Genomic DNA, 22,281 nt, shown 5'->3' with positions numbered 1-22,281 from the left:
GAGATTTGGGAGCATTGCCTTGGGTGAGTGTTTTGGGAAGGAGGTCAAGCAGGGAAATCACAGATCATAGAGTTAGCCTTCCAGAGCTACTGTTTTGTCCTTGGAAATTGATCTATCTAGTTTGTCAGTGGCGAAGTTGAGGGGTGCTGGTGGGGATAGAGCCCCGGGCACCACTCTGTATGGTCACACGAGGGCACATTGCAGGGCCACCTTCTCCAACTGCACCCCACTCAAACTCCTTGTGGATTTTGGGACACAGTTGAGTTCTGACCAGCAGGGCTGACACTGCCCCATGCCTGGTGGAGCTTGAGGGTGAAGCGAACAGTATAAAGCATGAACCGGCTAGCTCATTAGGACTGTAAACCAAACCAGGAATAAGCTTTAACAAAACAACCCCAAACTGCGGTTGGCATCACATGGAAGGTTGGGCCCTTAAATAAATTAGGTCTGCTAGCTATTGGTAGAGGTGGGAACATGTATTATGAGTGACAACAAATGTACCCAATTAGGTTTAAGCACTTTTTTTTATAGCCAATAAAATCAATCAGTGAAAGGTTCTACAAGCCTAAAGGGCTGTGACCAGCCCTGAGTGACATATTGTCCTTCCCAATAGAATTTGACCTTGGCATTGCCTTAACTCACACAATCGATTTACTATGAAGAGCATAATTTTCACTGAGATGCTTCTCTGCCAATAAATGCTAGAAATCGTTTTCTAATCCGCCCATTTTGTAATTGACACAGCAGCCAGCCAATAAGAGAGCAGACGACACTTTCGCAAGCTTCTAATTTGATGGTGACCACCAAAGTGACCAATGGAGATTAGGAAATTATTCTGTAGGCGGTTCCATGCTCTTGGATGACAGCTTTCTCTCTATTCGGCATTAGTCGCAGCGACGTGTTTTTAATATTATATTCACACGGAATAGCCCTAAATGTGAGGTATTCAGTCTCCGTTCTGCGCAACTGAAATTTCGCATTCAAAACGAGCAGTAAATTCTTCGTCTTCTTTGTCACATTTCCCTCACAGTAAATGAGGCAGGGTAACGGGTTTGAATACGAACGCTCTTCTTTGATTGTCACTTCAAGCAACCAATCGCTGTTAAACTCGGAGACGTAGGCATGGAAAAGAAGACAGAACGACCAACGTCATTAGAGAAGACGGAGACCTTTATTTTGACCGACGTTTAGGTGGGCCAACGGGTATTCGCTGCTGACGCAAGTCCCGCCTCCTCTGCCTCGACTGGCCAACGGTTTTCTACCTTCACCAACGGCATTCTAAAACTAATGGCCGAGGGGGCGGTCGCCTAACTCTGATTGACGTCTCCTCCCTTCCCATTGGATTTCCCAACTGCAGAAAAGTCGTCGGCGCGTGCCGCGAGGGAAACCCCCCCGCCTGCCTTTCCATTGACGTTAGGCCAATAGCCATTGACCGTCATTGATGATCGACAGATAGAGCTCACCAATGAAAACACGAAGGCGAGGTTTCTTCGGCCCGCCCCGCCTCCTTATGTCTAGAGCGACGTCTGCGCCGCCCAATCGACTCTCGTGTCCCGCCCTCCGCTGAACGAGGCTGGGGGAGTCGGGCGAGCGGCTCGCTCTTTCTGTGTCTCATTCGCAAGATGGCGGAGGCTGCAAATTGCATCATGGAGGTGAGGGGTTGTGGAGGGGGGTGGTGGCGGCGGCGGCGGCCTCCTCCGTTGAGGGGGAGAGCTGGGAGCCGACTCTCGTACCCCACAGATACCCCCATAGAATCCCCACCCACCTTCAAGCCATGGGCTTATGGGGGGGGGGGGGCTAATTTGCCTGAGACCCCCTTCCTGGCCCCCCTAGAATGGGGTGGCCCCAGTTCCCTCCCGTCTTCCTCCCAAGCAGTTGGCTTTCCTTATTGAATCCCTCTTCCTCCAACATGGAGTCGCTGCCCCATTGAAACCCCCCCCCTCCCGCATTTCCTCCCCCCCTCCCCAAAACCCTCTGCCTCCATCCCATAATGAGCCGCTCCTTCCCACTCTACCCGGCGTCTTTCCCCCGCTCCCCATTGTTATTCTCATGAGAAGGCTTAGTGACTCCAAGGGTAGGAGGTACCTTTCCTCAAATTCACGCTTAATGGGAGAGGAGAGATTCGTGTAGCAATGAAATAATTTGATTTTTAGACATTTAATTTTTTGCCTCTTGAAAGCCTTTAGCAATAAGGAGAGTTAAAGGGGGTGGTTGTTTCCTACAGCTTCGGGGGCTCCCTCCGCCATACAGAGCAGCCTTCGCCCGGTGCCTTCTTAGTGGACCCCAATAAGCTCCCCGCGCCCGGGGCTGTTCTTTATCTCCCCCCACCCCATTGAATTTCCTTTCTCCTCATGGCAGCCGCATGGCACGCCTTGCCCCATGGGGCCCCGCCCCCTCCGTCCCCCGAAGCCCCGCCCCCTCCAGCCTCGCCATAATGTGCCGGCCCCATAGAATCCTTTCCTCCATAGGATCCCTGTTTTACGACTCTCCTTTTCTGACCCTGTTCAGTTTCCTCCCATAGGATCCCTGCTTTACAACTACCCCCTTCTGACTCGGTTCAGTTTCCTCCCATAGGATCCCTGCTTTACAACTGTCCTTTTCTGACCCGGTTCATTTTCCTCCCATAGGATCCCTGCTTTACAACTACCCCCTTCTGACTCGGTTCAGCTTCCTCCCGTAGGATCCCTGCTTTACAACTCTCCTTTTCTGACCCTGTTGGGTTTCCTCCCATAGGATCCCTGCTTTACAACTACCCCCTTCTGACCCCCTCCAATTTCCTCCCAAGGGATCCCTGCTTTACAACTCCCCCCTTCTGACTCAGTTCAGTTTCCTCCCATAGGATCCCTGCTTTACAACTCCCCCCTTCTTGACCCTGTTCAATTTCCTCCCCACTCGAGTCTCATCCTGCGAGGGGTTTCATGATCACCTGAAACTGCAGTGTATTATCAAGGCTTTCACGGCTGGTGTCAGCGGGCTGTTGCGGGTTTTCCTGGCTGCTTGGCCACGGTTTGGTCATTTTTCTCCCAACGTTTTGCTTGCATGTGTGGCTGGCGTTTTTTAGCGGCATGTCACAGTAAGATTTGTTTCTCGCCGTGCCATGCTGTGCCACGGAGAGAAATACAACCTACTGTGACGTGCCTCTGAAGATGCCACAGATGCGGGGGAAACATTAGGAGCAAAAACTACCAGACCGCGACAGCGCACCCTGGGAAGCCTGCAGCAGCCATCTAAAACTGGCTTGTTGGTTTGTCTGGTTCAGTATTGTTTGCTGGGAACAGTAGTGAGGAACCCTTTTTCACCACCTCCCATCTGAGATCCTTTCCCTGGAACTCAGACTGGGATGCTGTCTGCATGGAATGTGTATGATAATTTGGTTACCTACAGAATTCCTAGTCCCCACCCTACAACTGTAGATTTCCATTCCCCGTCTTAAATGATCCCCCTATGATAGAAGGAACTGGCTATTTTTCACTCCCTCAAATTCTTTCCCTTGCAACAGAACCTTTAATTACACACACTGCCAAAAGAAGTTAATTCCACACAAACCCTTTCTACTCGCTCAAATTCTCTCCCCTGTCTCTTTGCACCCTCAAGAACAGGGGTACTGAACCGATTTGTTACAAGGACCGGATGTGACATTAATGTGACTTGGTCGGGCTGGGTCTTGCAAGGGGACGGCAGCAGTGGGCTCAGCAGCCCAGATTGGGAGTGGGGGAAGCAGCTGGCAAACCCACAGTTGGCTGGACAACTCAGTATGGCACTGGGGGAGGTGGTCGGCACTGGGAGGGGTGGCTGCCTCAGCTGGCAAGCGTGACTCAGGCTTGCCCACTCAGATAGGCATGGGGGGCCTCAGCTGGCTTGCAGGCCTGATAAACTGCATCTGATAAAAGGCCAACTATTAGATGCTCTCCCCTCAAAAGCATGAAGGTCATCCCACTCTCCTGAGCCCGGGGGTGGGGTGGGGATGCACTCACTTTACCTACAGCCCCTGGATTATTTTTCTGATCACATATACTTCTTGAGTGCCCAACCCTAAGCGCAGACTCCAAGAAGTCCTTTCAAATGCTATGTCTTACCTTTGCAAACCTGGAGCGATGTCAGAAGGGGAGGTGGGAATTCTACCACGAGGGAAGTTTATCTGTGAGAAAAATGGTTGCCCATAGGATTGTAATGTAAGCAGGTAGAGTGAGATTTGATTTTTTGAGATGGAAGGCATTGCTCTGCTAGGGGCAGGCGCTTGTGGGGAGGGGAGATTTTTTTGTGGGTTGGAAGGATGATGAACAGCTCTCAAATGGGTACTGCTGTGATGAGGGGGGTCATTGGAAGGACAAAGATGGGGCAAGAATGGGGTGAGGCCATCTTGAGAGGGTTCAACTTGTCATATTTGGAAGAAAGGCTTAGTTGCACTGTGGTTCATATTTGTTATCTAGCACATCAGCAAAGCTGCTCCTTTGGACCTGAAGTTGTAGGTGGCCTTGGGGACTGGGAAGCTACTTGCCCTTTACCCCATAACCATCCCATAACTGTATCCCAAAAAACCTCTTCCCCTGGCTTGGGATGGTCTAGATGTAGAGGAGCTGGCTCTTGTCCCTATGAGAAGGGAAGGGTGATCTACTGGTGGGTTATTTCCACCAGGTTGGCTAAGGGGGATCCTCAGATATCCTGTGGAATCCACTAGGTGTGATGCAGGACTCTGTCTTTCTGTAGGTTGGAAAAGATGAAAGCCCAATGGGAAAATAAACATACACATTTCAAAGCACCATTGAAAATAGTTGAATGGTAAAAGTTGTGACCAGGATAAGTAGTACATGGATAATAAATGGAATTGCCAATGCCTTCTCCCACTTGGGGGCTATCCCCCCCATATCTTCTACCTATTTTTGTCATTCTAGTACTCTTATTTGTTTTTAGCATGGCCTTGAGGCCTTGCTTGCTAGTCCTCAATGAAAACAGCTATGCCAGAGCATCTCTTGACCCTCCTTTTAACTCTTCATCCAGAGTAGTGGAAAGAGAGAGAGAGAGCTGCCACTCTGGGGGCGAGCAGCTTGGCAGGGATCTGTGTAGCCTGGCGTGGCATGGCAGCTGACTTTTCTATTCCTAGCATGGGATTGCGATTAATCCCATAAGAAGCCTTTTTTGGGACCAGAGGCGACCTTGTTTCATGTGTGCCGAACTTGTCCTGTTGGTGATATGACCGTTATAGCGGGTGCAAAGTTTATTTGGCGGGGGGGGGGCATGTTTGCAAATGAGGGAGCTGCCGACAAAGCCCCCCCACTCCTTTTCATCCACACGGGTTGCCATGGTGCCCTCTGGCACCAAGCTCTGGACAGGTCATCCGTGGCCAGCATGGTAAAAAGCTGCCTTTGACACCCGCACCCTGCCTCACAGTCTTGCCCCTGTGACCTTGGGCACCTGCTGACTCTTTTCTCCCTTCCCCCATTGACAACACCCAGTCTCCGGCTCAGTGCCCGTTGAGCTCTGAATTGACTTTATTTCCCTTGTTACTCTCTCTCTCCTAGAATTTTGTAACCACGCTGGCTAATGGGATGAGCCTGCAGACTCCGCTAGAAGATGTAAATATCCTTTGAGTTCATGCGGGCTAGACTAGTGCCCAGCCCAGGGTGTGGGTGAGGCACTCTAGCCCTGGGCCAAATCTGTGCTTGTTTCCTCAGTAGCTTGACTCCATAACCCCCCCTCCCCCTTCTACTCTTTGCATTTGTCCCTTGCTAAAAATGCTTATGTAATTAATTGCTCCCCTGCGCTTATAGCGTGATTAGGAGTGTCACCCCTCTCCAAAGCCGCTAGGGTTCTTCTCTCATCTACATTAGTGTAGACCCTGCATTAGTCTGTATTCGTGACTGTTCCATTTTGTTTTATGAACATTTTCTGGGCCGCCTAAGTGTAGTGAGAAATAGTTTCCTCACTCTTTGCATGATGTCCCCTCCATCTGGTTGGCCAAACAATGCAGGATATTGGGGATGGATTAAACCAGTGGTGGCGAACTTATGGCACGCGTGCCAGAGGTGGCATCGCGCACAGTTCGTCAATTGGGGGGGATGGAAAATCACCCCCCCCATACACACACATATAGGCTGGCCTGGGCCACTGGACACGGCCTGTTCAAAGGGTTGCATGGTTGCTTCACCAAACTTACTCCCGAGTAATGTGCACCTTGGAGCCAACCATTTTTTCTAAACTAAAACCTCAGTATTCAGGTTAAATTGTCATGTTGGCACTTTGCGATAAATAAGTGGGTTTTGGGTTACAATTTGGGCACTCAGTCTCGAAAAGGTTCGCCATCACTGGATTAAACTGTGTTTAATTGAGGAATTGAGATTTCTAATCTGTCCAAACTCAGTGCAGAAACAGATCATGGTGGGTTATTTCGCACCATTCAATCCGGCGTTGTTATGATCTCTGTGGTCCCCTTCTCAGGATATGTGGGGCTCTGTAGAACTTCAATTCAAAACCCTGTGATCGGCTTTAGATGGTGCAGTGGTGGGAGATCTCATATTTCTTGCACTAATTATGAGTGGGGGGGCAGTTTTGGTGAATGTCTCTTGATGATCAAGTGAGAAAGAAGAGGGACCCCTTGGAAGATATTGGTAGAAGCTGGCGGGATGGAGTTGCTGCTGGGGTTGCCAATGGACCTGGAGAAAAAATACCCTGTCCCTTAGTAGAATCATAGAGTTGGAAGAGACCCCGAGGACCATCAAGTCCACCCCCCTGCAATGCAGGAACACACAATCAAAGCACTCCAGTCAGACGGCCATCCAGCCTCTTTAAAAACCTCCAAAGAAGGAGACTCCACCACACTCCGAAGTAGTGCATTCCACTATCGAACAGCTCTGACTGTTAGGAAGTTTTTCCTGATGTTTAGGTGGAATCTCTTTTCCTTCCCCTTGAACCCATTGCTCCTGGTCCTAGTCTCTGGAGCAGCAGAAAACAAGCTTGTTGGTGAGGGACACCAACATGACATCCCTTCAAATACGTAAACATGGCTATCATGTCACTGCTTAACCTTCTCTTCACCAAGCTAAACATCCCCACCTCCCTAAGTCTCTCCTTGCAGGGCACAGAATCCAGACTTTTTATCATTTTGGTCGCCCTCCTCTGGACCTGTTCCAGCTTGTCAATATTCTTCTTGAATTGTGCCCGGAACTGTACACAGTATTCCAGTAGAGCCTTATTATATGAGAATAAGCACCTGGAATTTCTCAAGGCATGGAACTAAACAAACATGCTGTTAAGGGACTTTTTCCCCTTCAGACCTGTTGGTAACCCTTGTGCTACAGACAGCCCAGGAGTTTATTTCTGCCCACAACTTCCATTTCTAGTGTGCTGTATTGTTGACTCTCTAGTGCACAGGTGTCAAACTCGCAGCCCTCCAGATGCTCATGAACTACAGTTCCCATCAGCCCTTGCCAGTATAGCCAATGCTCATGTCGGGAGGGACTGATGGGAATTGTAGTTGACCCCTCCTTCTCTAGTTCTTCACAAGCCATTTCCACTCCAGAATGTTTCCAAATTTTAGCATGCAGTTCTCCAAACTGCGCAATCAGAATCAAGAGTACAAAAGTAAAGAGTGGGTTTTCTGTGACTTAAAGATACTGCCGTTTTCTGCCTGAAAAGTCTGACGAAACGGGTTCCACCAAAATCCAGACGTTTCCCCACCTATCACATATTCAGAAATACTTTTAACTGCAGAGAGGATTGGGTTCATGTGTGTTCGTGAGAAACAAGTGTACAGCGGGGCAGATGAGGTGGCTGGATTAGGTTGGTGGCATGGGGTGGCAATTGGCTGATTCTTTCCTTAACTTTCCTTCAGCTCCCCACTCCTGGGGACAGGAAGGGGGTAGAGCAGCGCAGGAGGTAGGCCTACTCCCGCAAAGCCTGCCCCCTTTCCCTGGTGGTGGGGGTGAGAGAAATAGGATTGCAAAGCCAGTTTTTATTAGCTGGATTCACTGACCTGAGAGATGTATATGCAGAGGAATAACTTGATCTCTGGCCATTTACGGTGTCGGATTTGAACTCCATCCTTGCATGGGGGTGGTGGGTGGGTAGGGAATCAAGTGCCTAGTACAGGGGTCTGCAACCTGCGGCTCTCCAGATGTTCATGGACTACAAATTCCATCAGCCCCTGCCAGCATGGCCAATTGCCATGCTGGCAGGGGCTAATGGGATTTGTAGTCCATGAACATCTGGAGAGCCGCAGGTTATAATTCAGGGACATACAGATTTGACGATAAAGGACCTTGTCTGCACATGGAGCAGAATGGAGTGGCAGAATGGACTTTTACTGCTCTGTATCAGATGTTCAGCGCATCCTCATATAACACATCCTGCAAATTGGGGGGTGGGAATAGACTTGCTACACTGGGGAAGAAGCCAAACTCTTTAGCAGCTGTGCCAGTTTCCCATTTAACACAGGACTGTGAGGACCTTAAACAGCGTGATCTCTTGCCTGAAGGGGGTATATATTCCTGACTGCCACCTCACTGTGCTGCATGTGTAGACTAAGGCTTGTGCGCTTGGGACTCCAGCAGGCCTCCAGGCTACTTGTCAGGCAGAGAGCAATGGGTCTAGACACCTGTCCCAGTTAGGAGAGAAAAAGAAGAATTTGGATTTATATCCCCGCCTTTCTCTCCTGTAAGGAGACTCAAAGGGGCTTACAATCTCTTCCCCGCCCTGCAACAAACACCTTGTGAGGTGGGTGAGGCTGAGAGAGCTCTGAAGAACTATGACTAGCCCAAGGTCACCCAGCTGGCATGTGTCAGAGTGCACACGCTAATCTGGTTCATTAGATAAACCTCCACAGCTCAAGTGGCAGAGCGGGGAATCAACCCCTGTTCTCCTGATTTAAATGCACCTGCTCTTAACCACTACGCCACGCTGGTACAGAGATGAGAGCAAAAACTGCCCTCATCCCAAAGCCCCAGTACACTGTTGTATTTAAAGGCTGTGGTATGGAAAGTGGTCTGAAACAGTCCGTGAATCCTTGCTGTGATGATGTATCCCAGATGATAAGAGGCGCTCTGAATTGGAAAAAAAAAAGTGTTGCAAGTTTTAACTGTTCAGGTGCCGACAATTTTTATATTAAAAAAAAATAGTTCTTCCCTTTTTGGTTTCGGCACCTAACAAAAGATGCGAAAGTGGATTTATGGGAGAAGGAAGCCCTGATAGTTAATAAGACTATTAGCAAATGTGGTGTGGCTAGGAAGCCCGGGAGCGTTGGTTTGATCTTGGGAGTTCACGGTCACAGCAGCGGCTTCCTTCTGATCTTTTCCCTTTGCAGCAGCACTAGTCCGCTAAAAGTCAGAGCCAGATGAAAGACCCGCTAGCCTTCAAAGTGCCGCAAGGCCCACTGTGTGTTAATACAGGCACACGAGTGCCATGTACTCAGGGTCTCAGCATGAATTTTTCAAGCTCGCACTGAGGCAGCCTCCCATAGATACCAGCTTTGAGCTTCTGAAACGACATCTGATTGAAAGGTCGGAGTCTGCCAGCGGGTTGCAGCCGTTTCATTGTTCAGCTTGAGATGCTGGTCACCTTTCAAGAAAAGCCTGCCAGAAAGCAGAACAGACCTTTCCTTGTGATCTTCAAGCTTGTCTTGGCCAAGGAAACCTTTTGAGCAGGGCCTGCAGCTGACCAGCAGGGCAGAGCCCATGCCCGGCTGGCTGAAGTCGCTCGGCTCAGCCCCGGTCATCTCCGGTTTAAAAAGATTACAGGCCACACGGCTGCAGTGACCTTGGAGCATCGTTGCCATCCAGAGTGGGCGTCACCGGGCGAGAAGAGCCCGTGAGACAAGCATATCTATTTGCTCTGCCATCTGTGGAGCAGCCTTTGGATTCAACTTGTTCAGGGATGTTTGAGGGCTGATATTCATCCTCACGCTAAAAACCAACCAGCAGCACTAGGAAGCCTGAATGCAGGAGTTTGTGCTCCAGCGAGAGAACCGTTATTGGGTTTTCTCGGAGCTCACGGCTTTCCATTGGGGTATCAGCGGCTAGAGAACGAAGGAGCCGATTTCAACCAGGGTAGAGGGAAAGGATAAGCTTGTGTGGTTGTGTTTTGGTTAGTTTTACGGCCGTGAGTCCCCGCTCGACAGCTAGTTGTGTCAGAAGCTGTGTCACGCTGTTAGGGTTACAGAAACCTCGGTCCACACGGTATTTTACAAGTGCACACCTAGAAGAGATCAGATGTGCTTGAAAACTGTAGCGGTTAAGAGTACTGGACTGGAATCTGGGGAGACCCAAGTTCATATGGAAGATATGAGAGTGATCTAAGGTGTTTCAGGTCCTCATGGGGAAGAAAGGTGTAGTGTAAGTTAAATAAATTTTAAAAATTAAATATAGCATAGATCTAGGACAGTGGTGGCAAACCTTTGGCACTCCAGATGTTATGGACTGCAATTCCCATCAGTCCCTGCCAGCATGTCCAATTGGCCATACTGGCAGGAGCTGATGGGAATTGTAGTCCATAACATCTGGAGTGCCAAAGGTTCGCCACCACGGATCTAGGGAGAAGATGAAAAAGCAAGGGAAAAACCCCAAAAGTGAGCAACTATAACTTTTTTTAAAAATCCATCCTTCCTCCAAGGAGCTAACTTGGGTCTCTCTCCCTTCCCTCTCAGTCTTGTATCCGCCCTCAGAGCATGGCTGGGCCAAGCTCAGCCAGTGAACTTTTAAGGGGGAGTAGGGATTCGACCTGGATCTCCCAGAACCTAGTTCACCACCACTGCATCACTTTCTCTGATGAATGTGCAATTGCAGATGAATTTCAGTTATGGTTGAGGGTGTCGGTTCGGTGTTAGGAACAGAGCTGACACCTTGCAGAACCCCTCCCTTCTAACTGCAGAAGATCCAATCAATGAAATTGCCGCATCCGGGGTCCTGGGGGGCCAGATTTGGCCCAAGAACATATAGCTGCTGACCCCGCAATTCACAATACAAGCTGTAAGTCATCTCTCGCCTGTTTATCTGGGCAGGGGCTGAAGCCAAGCAGCATAGAGCAAGTGCTTCATCCGGTCTGTCTTGATCAAACACTCAGACGCTCTTCCCTTCAGGGGAGAAGCTATTGATCAGTGCCCTGGCATGTCCAATAGAAATGTCTAATATATCCAGTCTTACGGAAGGCTTTCCTTTGCTTGAGGTTCCGGAGAGCCTCTGCCAGTGGTAGCCAGTACTGAAACAGATGAACCCAGAGACTGTTTCAGATGTCCTTGAGCTGAACGTTTTCACCAAGGGAGCTTACGAAGCGTGATTTCTTTTCTGCGGAACTTTTGCGGCCTCTTCCCCCCCCCCCCCCCGACTTGTGACCATAGATGCATTGAAGCTGTTTCAGAAAATGCGGGCAGGGAGCAATTTGCAGGATATCGTGGCTTCCTTCATCTCTCTGCACCCAGATAAAACGTCATTGAACTGAGGTGGAACTAGTCCCTTAAAAAACGGAATGGATTTCATGAGCTCAGCGGGACTTTTGGATGAGATGTGGGTGGATGAGAGATTTTTTAAAAGCCTTCTTTAAGTATTAACCAAGCTACATAAGTGCTGAATACTATCATGGCAAATAGATGAAGGACTACTTGGGATCTTCGGAAAGATATGCGTGAAGGAAGTTTGGGACCGCTGCTGTCATGCCCGCTTCCGTCTCTCCGCAGGTCTCGTGCCCCCAGCCAGAAAGCAGCGGCAAGCCGACAGCAGAGGAGATGACCTCCTGATTACTGGCCTACTCTACGCTCACTTCGGCATTCATGAGGTGAGGGGGCCGGCCTGGGTGGGGTTTGGGTCTCCTCGCTGCTGGCCCAGTGCTGTCTAAGGGAGGGGTGGCTGTAGGCTTTGCTCACCGGCCTTCCTGGCCCTTGCCGCTCAACAGGAGATGCTGAAAGACGAGGTGCGCACGCTGACCTACAGAAATTCCATGTTCCACAACCGGCATCTCTTCAAAGACAAGGTGGTCCTGGATGTTGGCAGCGGGACCGGGATCCTCTGCATGTTCGCGGCCAAGGCTGGTGCCAAGAGGGTCATCGGGGTGAGTGGGGAAGCCTCCTCTATATGAGTGTGCGTGTGCAATGAATGTGTGCCTTTTGGCCTCTATTTGCTGATGGGTGGCATACTCATATGAAGATGTTAGTTCAGCCAGTTGAGGCGCAGCGGTTGAGAAAAATGTATACTTCCACATTAGAACATAGTCCCGAATGAATATGAGCATTGTCATTCATTTTTGCGTGCTGCCTTTGTCAGAACCAATATTTTGTGCATTGCTGGACATGGTACTTTGATATGAAAGCAGCTTATGCCAAAATGTATTTTTACTTTCAGGCATTAAAATGGATTGGGGGTGGAAGAGCAGGGGTAGGCACTGGGACCCAACAAAGAAGGTCTGGCATGTTCTGTGGCAGAGGAATATACAGTCTGCTAACATCTTTTTGTGAAACGGAGTATAGGCTGATGGATTCTGTGAAAACCCTTTGTAGATTGAGGAGAGTGTGAAGGTCTGACTAAAGTAACTCAGTTGTGCAATTGAAAACATAATTTTTCCCTGGGGACAATAGCGGGTACAGTAATGCATGTTGAGCAGAAGAATTAGGCTGTGTACCTTGCTCCGTTCCCGCCCCTCCAATCAGAATATGGACATTAACCAAATCAGACTGTTGGATCTCCTAGCTCAGGGGTAGGGAACCTGCGGCTCTCCAGATGTTCAGGAACTACAATTCCCATCAGCCTCTGTCAGCATGGCCAATTGGCCATGCTGGTAGGGGCTGATGGGAATTGTAGTTCCTGAACATCTGGAGAGCCGCAGGTTCCCTACCCCTATCCTAGCTGTTCTCCAAGGCCTTGAACATGCTGGCTCTTCCAGCATCTGCTCCCTGACCTCCTTGGAGATGCCAGGGCTTGATCGCAGGACCACTGGCTGAACCCAGTGAACGATAGCTCCCCCCTTAAAGATAGAAGCAAACAAAGCTACCGTATCGCCACACTGGACCACTCTAGTTCATCTAGCTCAGCACTGACTACTGCAGTAAAGGTACTTCCTTACCTGAACGAAACAGTATTTGGCGAAGGAGGGACTTGTGAGTAGGCTTCTTGGTGGCTGGGTAAGCAAAGGCAGGAAGGAAAGCTTTATTCTTGCATGGTGCACCAAACAGCCTGGGCTACGTAAGGGGAGCCAGCAGGAAACGTCTTTCTCTTTCTCTCAACAGATCGAGTGCTCCAGTATATCTGACTATGCCGTCAAAATAGTCAAAGCCAATAAACTCGACCATGGTGAGCATCTGCTTAATTGAACTCGCACTCCCTTCTGCGTCGTTCAACCGTAGACGAGCCAGTGTCCCCCACCCTGTCCGCATAAGTGGAACGTGGCTGTCGTTCTGTGGCAGCAGCCTTAAGTCCAGTTTTCCCCCTTCTCGTTTGTGGTGTCCAAGAGAGAAGCGAGCAGCGGCTCGGAGCAAATGCAGGTGCTCTCTCACACGCCATACGATGCTCCCCTTGATATCATAGATGAGTGCTCGTATATGTAAATATTTACTCTCAAGCATTCACGAAATGTGTACAGGTGAGTAGATATACACCAATACCATGCAATCCACAGGGTAAAATTCATCAGAAATAATGACGAGACCCTGGTTGTCTTGCCTGTTGCACGTATAATTTCCCGCTCCTGTTGAACCTGCTGGTAGTTTTGTTCTGGGGAATCGGCTGAAGCCACCCTTACCTGATTCTGTTGGCTCTCAGAACAGAGGAAAGTTTATTGTCGAAGGCTTTCACGTCGAATCAGCAACAGATGCAGGCGAAACGTCAGGAGAGAATGCTGCTAGAACACGGCCATACAGCCCGGAAACCACACAGCACCCAGAGGAAAGTTTCTGCACAATCTTTTATGTGACATACAAAGGAAGACTCAGATGTTGTCTTGTACTGCTGGCAATTGCTCTGCCCTAGCTAGAGGGCCTCCAGGTTTTTTCCGTTGACGAATGGCCCACACGTCTGTTTCCTGCTCTTGAATGTTTGTTCTGTTCCGTCCCTCGCAGTGGTGTCTATCATCAAAGGCAAGGTGGAGGAGGTGGAGCTACCTGTAGAAAAGGTGGACATCATCATCAGCGAGTGGATGGGCTATTGCCTCTTCTATGAGTCCATGCTGAACACGGTTATTTATGCCCGGGACAAGTGGCTGGTGAGTTCACATTCCTGTGCTCTCTCCTCCCCCCCTCCCCCCCCCGACCAAATAAGGGGTCTCTACTTGAGTGACTTCAGGTGTGCAGAAATATCATGCAAGGTCTTCACAAGGAGAAAAATCCTAAAAGCAGCCTGGGTATGCTTTTGTTTCCTCCTTGTGTCCCAGGCTCCCGATGGACTCATTTTCCCGGACCGTGCGACTCTGTACATCACAGCAATTGAAGACAGACAGTACAAAGACTACAAGATCCACTGTAAGTGGCGAGGGGTTTTGCAGTGGTTTGCAAGTAGGAAGGCCAGACTCAGGAATCCATGGGAATTCTCACTGTGAAGCTCTCCTTTACCAAAGAGGACCATGACCTGCGACACACTTGCAGGGGAAATAGGCGGTAGTGTGGATTGCATGACTTCAGATGCAGAGTTGGAGATAATCCTAGACAGGTGTACATAGCAGTTCCTTGGTAAACTGATTGATATGAAAAATCAGAAAGCTAGGAAGCCAGTTGTGTTAGAGCAGAAAAGTTGTTGGCTAGTTTTCCTGCTCCTCTCCCTCCCCCGAGTTTATGTTCTACAGTGAGAGGTGGGGATAGCTGGTTGCCCTGACTGGGTAGAAAAACAGGATATAAACGTTGATAACAATTGGCCTCTAAATTGCTCCCCAAATCTGTGCTGCTTACTGCAGGGTGGGAGAACGTGTACGGCTTTGACATGTCCTGCATCAAAGACGTGGCGATCAAGGAGCCTTTGGTGGACGTTGTTGATCCGAAGCAGTTGGTCACCAACGCCTGCCTCATCAAGGTACGATCGGTAGTGACTTCTTCTCTGCCTGCCAGGTGCTGTCCTCAGACGCTGCTGCTAGACACGGGTCATGTGAAAAGTAGTTTCTGTGTTAGTTGCATCCCCTCCTTCCAGTGTAAGGTGCTTCCAGCGTGGTGTAGCAGTGGTGGATTCTAATGTGGAGAACCGGGTTTGATTCCCCAATCCTCCACCTAAGTGGCAGAGGCTTATCTGGTGAACCAGATTTGTTTCCACACTCCTACATTCCTGCTGGGTGACCTTGAGCCAGTCACAGTTTTCAGAACTCTCTCAGCTCCACCTACCTCACAAGGTGTCTGTTGTGGGAAGGGGAAGGGAAAGGAGCTTGTAAGCCACCTTGAGTCTCCTTACAGGAGAGAAAGGTGGGGTATAAATCCAAACTCTTCTTCTTCGCTCTGGAACGTGCATGATTCAGTAGGCTGATGTGACCAGGAGGCTTCAGCATTTTCTCGATAAGCCACTGAAAGCAAGGGAGAGGATAACTTGCACTGTTCACAGTTTCCCTTGCAACTCTGCTGCTACCGCCTTCACTGCTGAGGCCATTCAAGGCATGCAACGTTCAGAGGTTTTCATTACCCCAAGCTGACTGGGCCTTTTATTGTTCGCATTGGGCCTGGCACAGTATAGAACTTAGAAGGAACATGGTGCTGGATAGGAGTTACAAACCACACCTAGATGAACAGGGAGGAAGCCCAGTTTTTCTTAAAATTTTCCTGACCCTGTAATGGGTGGCTTGGATTCTTGATTGCATTATTTGCTTGGCAGCTGTGCACATACATGTGTCTCCCGTCCATATCTGGACTACCTGTGGTGATCTTCCGAGGGGGTGGGTGTTTGCAGGTAGACGATGCAGACCAAGGAACGCCTGCAGCTTGCTCTTGGAGCGGTGTAATGCCAGAAGAGAGGGATGATAATGAAAGTTCTAATTTTGCAGTCCTGGGATAGTAGGAAGTCTTCATTGACCAGCCTCGCTGTCTTCTGTGGCTCACCCCTTTCTCTCTTCCGGCTTGCAGGAGGTGGACATCTACACGGTGAAGGTGGAGGACCTCACCTTTACGTCGCCCTTTTGTCTCCAGGTGAAGCGTAATGACTACATCCATGCCTTGGTAGCCTACTTCAACATAGAGTTCACTCGCTGCCACAAGCGCACTGGATTCTCCACCAGTAAGAGACAGATCCTTGGTTTGGGAGATTGACAGGGTGGTGGGTCTCAAGCCTTGGAGTGTTATGCGGGGAGGCCCAATTCAATTGGCTGTGTCTTGGCGGGCAGCAGAAACAAAAGTTTATAAGGGGGTTGCCTTAAATTACCTTGTTGATTCTCTGATATCAGCTGCTGCTTCTGAGAAGAGAGTGCTGTTAATGACAAGGTACAGCTCCATTGCAAAACAGCATCTGGCAACCAAGAGTTGGTTTAATCAGTGGTTATTATTATTAGAAAAAAAGTTTGTACCGCCCTTTCTCTCCTGTAAGGAGACTCAAGGGGGCTTACAACCTCCTTTGCCTTCCCTTCCCTCCAACAAACACCCTGTGAGGTAGGTGGGGCTCAGAGAGCTCTGAAGAGCTGTGACTCGCCCAAGGTCATCCAGCTGGCGTGTGTTGGCGCGCACAGGCTAATCTAGTTCCCCAGATCAGCCTACACAGCTCAAGTGGCAGAGCGGGGAATCAAACCCAGTTCTCCAGATTAGAGTGCACCTGCTCTTAACCACTACGCCACTGCTGCTTTCTAGGCTGGGCTTCCTCTCACACTGGGAATACTTTGCGTTTTCGGCAAGAGGGCAGTTTCAGGCGAGTAAGCGGTAAAATAAAATTAAAGTCCCGTAATACACTAAAGGCCAACAGAATTTCCCAGATTTCAGGTTTTCATGAGTCGCTTTGCCAGACATCATCGTAAAAACACACCGATAAAGGAGGAGCAGTTGTCATCGGGGACAGATCTGACTGTGTTCAGGACACAGCCACGATTCCGATTCTACTTTTTACCAAACTGCTGCCTTCACACTCTGCTCAGGAATAGCAGCAAGACTGAAATGGGATTATACTGGAATTATCTGCACAGCGGGAAAGAAAGAAGAAGAAGAGGAGGAGTTTGGATTTATATCCCCCCTTTCTCTCCTGTAGGAGACTCAAGGGGGCTTACAATCTCCTTGCCCTTCCCCCCTCACAACAAACACCCTGTGAGGTGGGTGGGGCTGAGAGCTCCGAGAAGCTGTGACTAGCCCAAGGTCACCCAGCTGGCGTGTGTGGGAGTGTACAGGCTAATCTGAATTCCCCAGATAAGCCTCCACAGGCGGCAGAGCGGGGAATCAAACCCGGTTCCTCCAGATTAGATACACGAGCTCTTAACCTGCTACGCCACTGCTGCTCCTTTATCATACTTGAAAGAAAGGCAGACTCTACAGCTGTTTTGTGAAGGGGCACCTGAGGTTGGAACAGACTAAAGCTCAGCGTGCTCAAGGGGTGCACTGTGTGTATTTGCAGGTGTGTTGCTTTCTGCGGCTGTGCATCCCCCCCGTGACTTTGCCTCGCTCTTTTCCCCACAGGCCCCGAATCTCCCTACACCCATTGGAAGCAGACAGTTTTTTACATGGAGGACTACTTAACAGTGAAGACCGGAGAGGAGATATTTGGCACCATTGGCATGAAACCAAATGCCAAGAACAATGTGAGTAAGGAATCTGGATCTTGGCCTTGTGGCCACTTTTGGAAGTTCAGACGCATGTCAAGTTCAGAGAATCCAGGTGTGTCACAGTAAGATGTGTTTCTCTCCATGGTACAAAGAGACACTGCCATGGAGAGAAACACATCTTACCAAGACATGCCTCTGAAGGTGCCAGCCATAGATGCGGGCAAAACATTAGGAGCAAACACGACCAGACCATGGCCACACAGCCCAGAAAACCCCCAACATCCACCCAGGAAGACTCTGCAGAGGCAAACCACCTTTGAATGTTTCTTGTCTTAAAGCCCCAATGGGGTTGCTTTAAGTCAGCTACGACTTGACAGCCCTTTCCACTACTGAGTAACACAGTTTTAAAAAGCCACTTTGCCCTGTTTGCACAATGTGGTTATACAGTCTAAACACAGACATGTAACTCTATTGTGCTTCGAAAATCAGGCCTTCCAGCAGGAAGAAATTACAGGGCCTGACCACCCTTCCAATACCTGAAAATGGTTCTTGGGGAATACAAAGGGCCTCTTGGGAAAGTGCCAAACAGCCCGTGATGCTGTGGGGTCAGTGCGTTTGTAGGGAGATGATTCTGAATTCCCAGAAAGAAGCCTGGTCTTGTGTTCTGTTGCCTCATTGGCGCAAAAGTTTACATGTCACTTGTATGGTGAACAGCACCCAATAATGTGGCAAGAGACTTAACGCTCAGCAGAAGAGATTCTGTGGCCCTTTCTGCACATGCAGAATAATACACGTTCAGTCCACTTTCAAGGCACTTTGCAGCTGGATTTTACTGTGCGGAATGGCAAAATCCACTTGCAAACAATTGTGAAAGTGGATCGAAAGTGCATTATTCTGCATGTGCGGAAGGGGCCTGTGTTGAATATATAAAGTCCCAGGTTCAGGCTGTAGCATGCCCAGTTAAAAGGAGCCAGGCATTAAGTGATGTGAGAGAGATCCTAGAAGGCCACTGCCAGCCTGAGTAGACAATACTAATCTTGATAGAACAATGGTCTGATTCAGTGTGAGGAAACTTCATTGAGATGGGTTCAAGACAGAGGGCTGTGGGTTTGAAGAGGTCCATATAGAACAGGGGTCTGCAACCTGCAGCTCTCCAGATGTTCATGGACTACAGCTCTCCAGATGTTCATGGACTACAAATCCCAATTGGCCATGCTGGCAGGCATGCCCCCCCTCACCCCTCTACCTGCTCTTAACTACTACATCACGCTGGCTCTCTGAAGATGCCCCAACCTGGCATGAACATCTGGAGAGCCACAGGTTGCAGACCCCTGATATAGAAGAAGAGGAAGAGTTTGGATTTATACCCAACCTTTCAATCCTGTAAGGAGACTCAAGGTGGCTTACAAACTCCTTCCCCTTCCTCTCCCCACAACAGGCACCTTGTGAGATAGGTGGGGCTGAGAGAGTTCTGAGAGAACTGTGACTAGCCCAAGGTCACAAAGCAGGAATTCAGGAGTGCACATCTGGTTCACCAGATGAGCCTCTGCCACTCAGGTGGAGGAGTGGGGAATCAAACCTGATTCTCCAGATTAGAATCCACCTGCTCTTAACTACTACATCACGCTGGCTCTCTGAAGATGCCCCAACCTGAATGGCCCAGGATAGCCTAATCTCATCCGGTCTTGGAAGCTCAGCAGGGTTTGGCACAGGTTAATATTTGGACTGAAGATCGCCACAGGAATCCAGGTTTGCTAGGCAGAGCAAGGCCAGGCCAAACCAACTCTGATCATCTCTGGCCTTGAAAACTACCGGGTCTCCTTTAAGTCAGCAGTGACTTGATGGCAAAAAGCAAAAGAAACAATGTAGAAAACTGTCGGGCGTGCATGATTTTTGGAGCAGGGCCTGAAGGTGCTTGGGTGTCGATCATCCACAAGGTGGGGCTTGCTGCTTGTAAATGCGGGAATGACGGGAAACGGGGACCAATCTTTTTAACAAGATTCCCTCCCCTTTGCAGCGAGACCTGGACTTCACCATCGACCTGGACTTCAAGGGCCAGCTGTGCGAGCTGTCGTGTTCAACAGATTATCGGATGCGTTAACCCGGTCCGCCCCCCTGCCAGTTCCTTTTTTCTCCACCTCTCCTCCCCTTGCAGCCAGAGCGTAACCCTCCCCATTTCCCTATTCTGTTGGCGTTTTCACTAATTCATTTCATTGTGTAGATCCCCCTTTTTTGCTGCTGTTAGCTGCAACTCTGGGCCAGCAAGGAAGAGGAGGGGCCAGTATTAGATGCTGGGAAGGGAGGGGGGATAGCCAAGACTCCCCCGTCCAAACCAGATGACCCCTTGTTTTTTCAATACCTCCCTCTCCCCCCCTGCCCCGCCCCCCGAACTGAGTCGGTTAGCACAGCTGAAGATGCACACGTGTTCTGCCTCTCCATTTGTCCCGAGCAGCAGCACTTCCATCATGAAATTTTATCTCACTTGTTAAAATCATTGTCGGTCTCCCTTGCCAAACCGCGACGCCCAGAATCTTCCCGCCTCCCCCCACCACCACCACCACGTGTGCGGAGCAAACTCTGTCCCTCGCCTCCTCCTCTGGAGCAAAGCGTTGCTCGGGGTTTTCCGGGGAGGGGAGAGGAAAGAGAGCACACAGGTCTGTTTTAACGTCCGCGAGGAGGTGGGGGGTTCCCAGCGGGGGTCTTGTCAAGGGGCGTGTGGAGGGCATATATATGTGTGTGTGGAAAAGGCATCTTTCTTTTGTGGGGTTTTTTTTCCCTCCACTGGACGGTTTTTTGTACTTTTCCTCCCCTCTCCCGAAACGCCCCGTTTGGATTTGTGGGTATTTTGTGGGGTTTGGGGGGCTTTTTTTTTTTTTTTAACGAAACAAACAAAATTCCCTCGGAAAGCTGACATTGTGTGACTGTTTCATAACTTATGGTTTTTATATGGTTACATTCATGAGGAAAAAATAAATAAATAAAAGAGGTTGGAAACCCCCCCCCCCCCTTTCCTTGTCACGGTGATCAAACAGTAACGGTGTGACGTTCTGAGACCGTCGCCAGAGGCTGATCAAATTGAGCCAGAAGTAGGGGCCAGGATTTTTTTGGACTGAATTTTTGGAATTGGATACTGCTGGTCCTCCTGCCAGTGTAAAAGAGAGGAGGGAGGTCATAGTGCAGTGATGGCGAACCTATGGCACGGGTGCCCGAGGTGGCACTTGGAGCCCTCTCTGTCGGCACGCACACACAGAGTTCGTCATGTGGGGGGCAGAAAATCACACACACATCTAGGCTGGCCTGGGTCACTGAACACAACGGGCGTGGTGCTTGTGCTTAGGGTGGCTGCTGCCCGAGGGGGCGCGCGCAGAGGAGGCAGAGATGCTAGAGAGGCACAGAGCGGTGCACGCGTGGGACTTGCTGGAGGCTAGAGGGAAGAGGGAGCCAACCGGTTTTTCTAAACTAAAACCTCAGCATTCAGGTTAAATTGCTGGGTTGGCACTTTGAGATAAATAAGTGGGGTTTGGGTTGCAATTTGGGCACTTGGTCTCAAAAAGGTTCGCCATCACTGTCCTAGTGGGTCACTAAAAAAGGCCATGCTGGGACTCAAAGATCTAGCAGAGAGGTCTGCGGTTCTCCAGATGTTCATGGACTACAATTCCCATTTGGCCATGCTGGCAGGGGCTGATGGGATTTGTAGTCCATGAACATTTGGAGAGCTGCAGGTTTCAGACCCCTAATCTAGCATGAAGAAGAGTTGGATTTATATCCCCCTTTCTCTCCTGTAAGGAGATTCAAGGTGGCTTACGATCTTATCCCCACCCCCCACCCCCTGTGAGTTAGGTGGGCCTGAGAGAACTCTGAAGAACTGTGACTAGCCCAAGGTCAGCTGGCATGTGTTTGGAGTGCACAAGCTGATCTGGTTCCCCAGATAAGCCTCCACAGCGCAAGTGGCAGGGCGGGGAAATCAAGCCCAGTTCTCCAGATTAGAGTGCACCTGCTCTTAACCACTACACCACGCTGAACACAACCCATGAAAAAAGGAATGGGCTTTAATAAAGAGAGGAATCCAATTCTTGGATTTCTAGGGAGGGAGAAGCTGGCAAGATCCAACCCTTCATTTTGCAACTGCCGAATTAGAAAACCTGCTAAACCCCCTTGCCGCGCACCCAACACGAACGCCGGGGCTGTTTTGCGGTCACAGCAGCAGCCCCTTCGTGGCAGGCTTCCCAGAAAATCCAATTGTAGCGATCATGCAAATAAAGCGACGCGAAACAGCCCACTTGGCAGGCTGGGGCGTCCTTGGCAGTTCTTTGCGGAACGTAGCAGATCCCAGGCTTCGAGCACGCTTTGCCGAGGAGCTGGTTTGCTGCAGATGCAAACTCCAGATGTGGGACTACAGCGATATCGTCGCCTTAGCAGACTTCTGTAGTGGCGCAGAGCATCTTCCAACTCCCTTTCCCAAGCAGAAAGGCCTCCCAGGAGCCCACAGTATAATGCAGATATGCTTGGCACAATTACTGGGACCTCTCTCATTGGTGCATATTGTTTGGCTCTTCCACTCAGCCTGGAAAGTCTCCACCTCCCTTTGCTTAGAAGCTTATCTCTACATGCCGGGGATCCCCATGGGGGACGACAGGCAGGATGTAAATGAAGTTTATTTAATCT

The 22,281-nt window shown here is 49.8% G+C and overlaps 1 protein-coding gene across 2 annotated transcripts; it reads left to right on the top strand.

Annotated features, from left to right (window-relative positions):
* Positions 1-1,510: 1,510 nt before the first annotated feature.
* Positions 1,511-20,610, top strand: PRMT1 (protein arginine methyltransferase 1). 2 transcript variants are annotated; one of them, XM_048517176.1, is made up of 11 exons: positions 1,556-1,652; positions 5,520-5,573; positions 11,660-11,757; positions 11,875-12,030; positions 13,202-13,265; positions 14,030-14,172; positions 14,341-14,428; positions 14,857-14,972; positions 16,004-16,154; positions 17,531-17,652; positions 19,634-20,610. In XM_048517176.1, exons 4-11 carry the CDS (start codon positions 11,878-11,880, stop codon positions 19,715-19,717), a joined length of 921 nt encoding a protein of 306 aa, XP_048373133.1. In that variant the 5' UTR covers positions 1,556-1,652; positions 5,520-5,573; positions 11,660-11,757; positions 11,875-11,877; the 3' UTR covers positions 19,718-20,610. The 2 variants fall into 2 exon arrangements, with proteins under 2 accessions (XP_048373132.1, XP_048373133.1); XM_048517175.1 differs by lacking the exon at positions 5,520-5,573 and having other exon boundaries at positions 1,511-1,652.
* Positions 20,611-22,281: the final 1,671 nt, after the last annotated feature.

Source organism: Sphaerodactylus townsendi, linkage group LG15, assembly GCF_021028975.2.
Source record: "Sphaerodactylus townsendi isolate TG3544 linkage group LG15, MPM_Stown_v2.3, whole genome shotgun sequence".
NCBI classification, from domain to species: Eukaryota; Metazoa; Chordata; class Lepidosauria; order Squamata; family Sphaerodactylidae; genus Sphaerodactylus; species Sphaerodactylus townsendi.
This window is presented reverse-complemented; position numbering and strand designations above follow the sequence as displayed.

Coding starts and splice junctions, on each gene's coding strand:
- PRMT1 (XM_048517175.1), top strand. CDS start 11,878: ATGCTGAAAGACGAGGTGCGCACGCTGACCTACAGAAATTCCATGTTC. Junction 13,266..14,029: donor AGCCAATAAACTCGACCATG/GTGAGCATCTGC, acceptor CGTCCCTCGCAG/TGGTGTCTATCATCAAAGGC. Junction 16,155..17,530: donor GCGCACTGGATTCTCCACCA/GTAAGAGACAGA, acceptor TTTTCCCCACAG/GCCCCGAATCTCCCTACACC.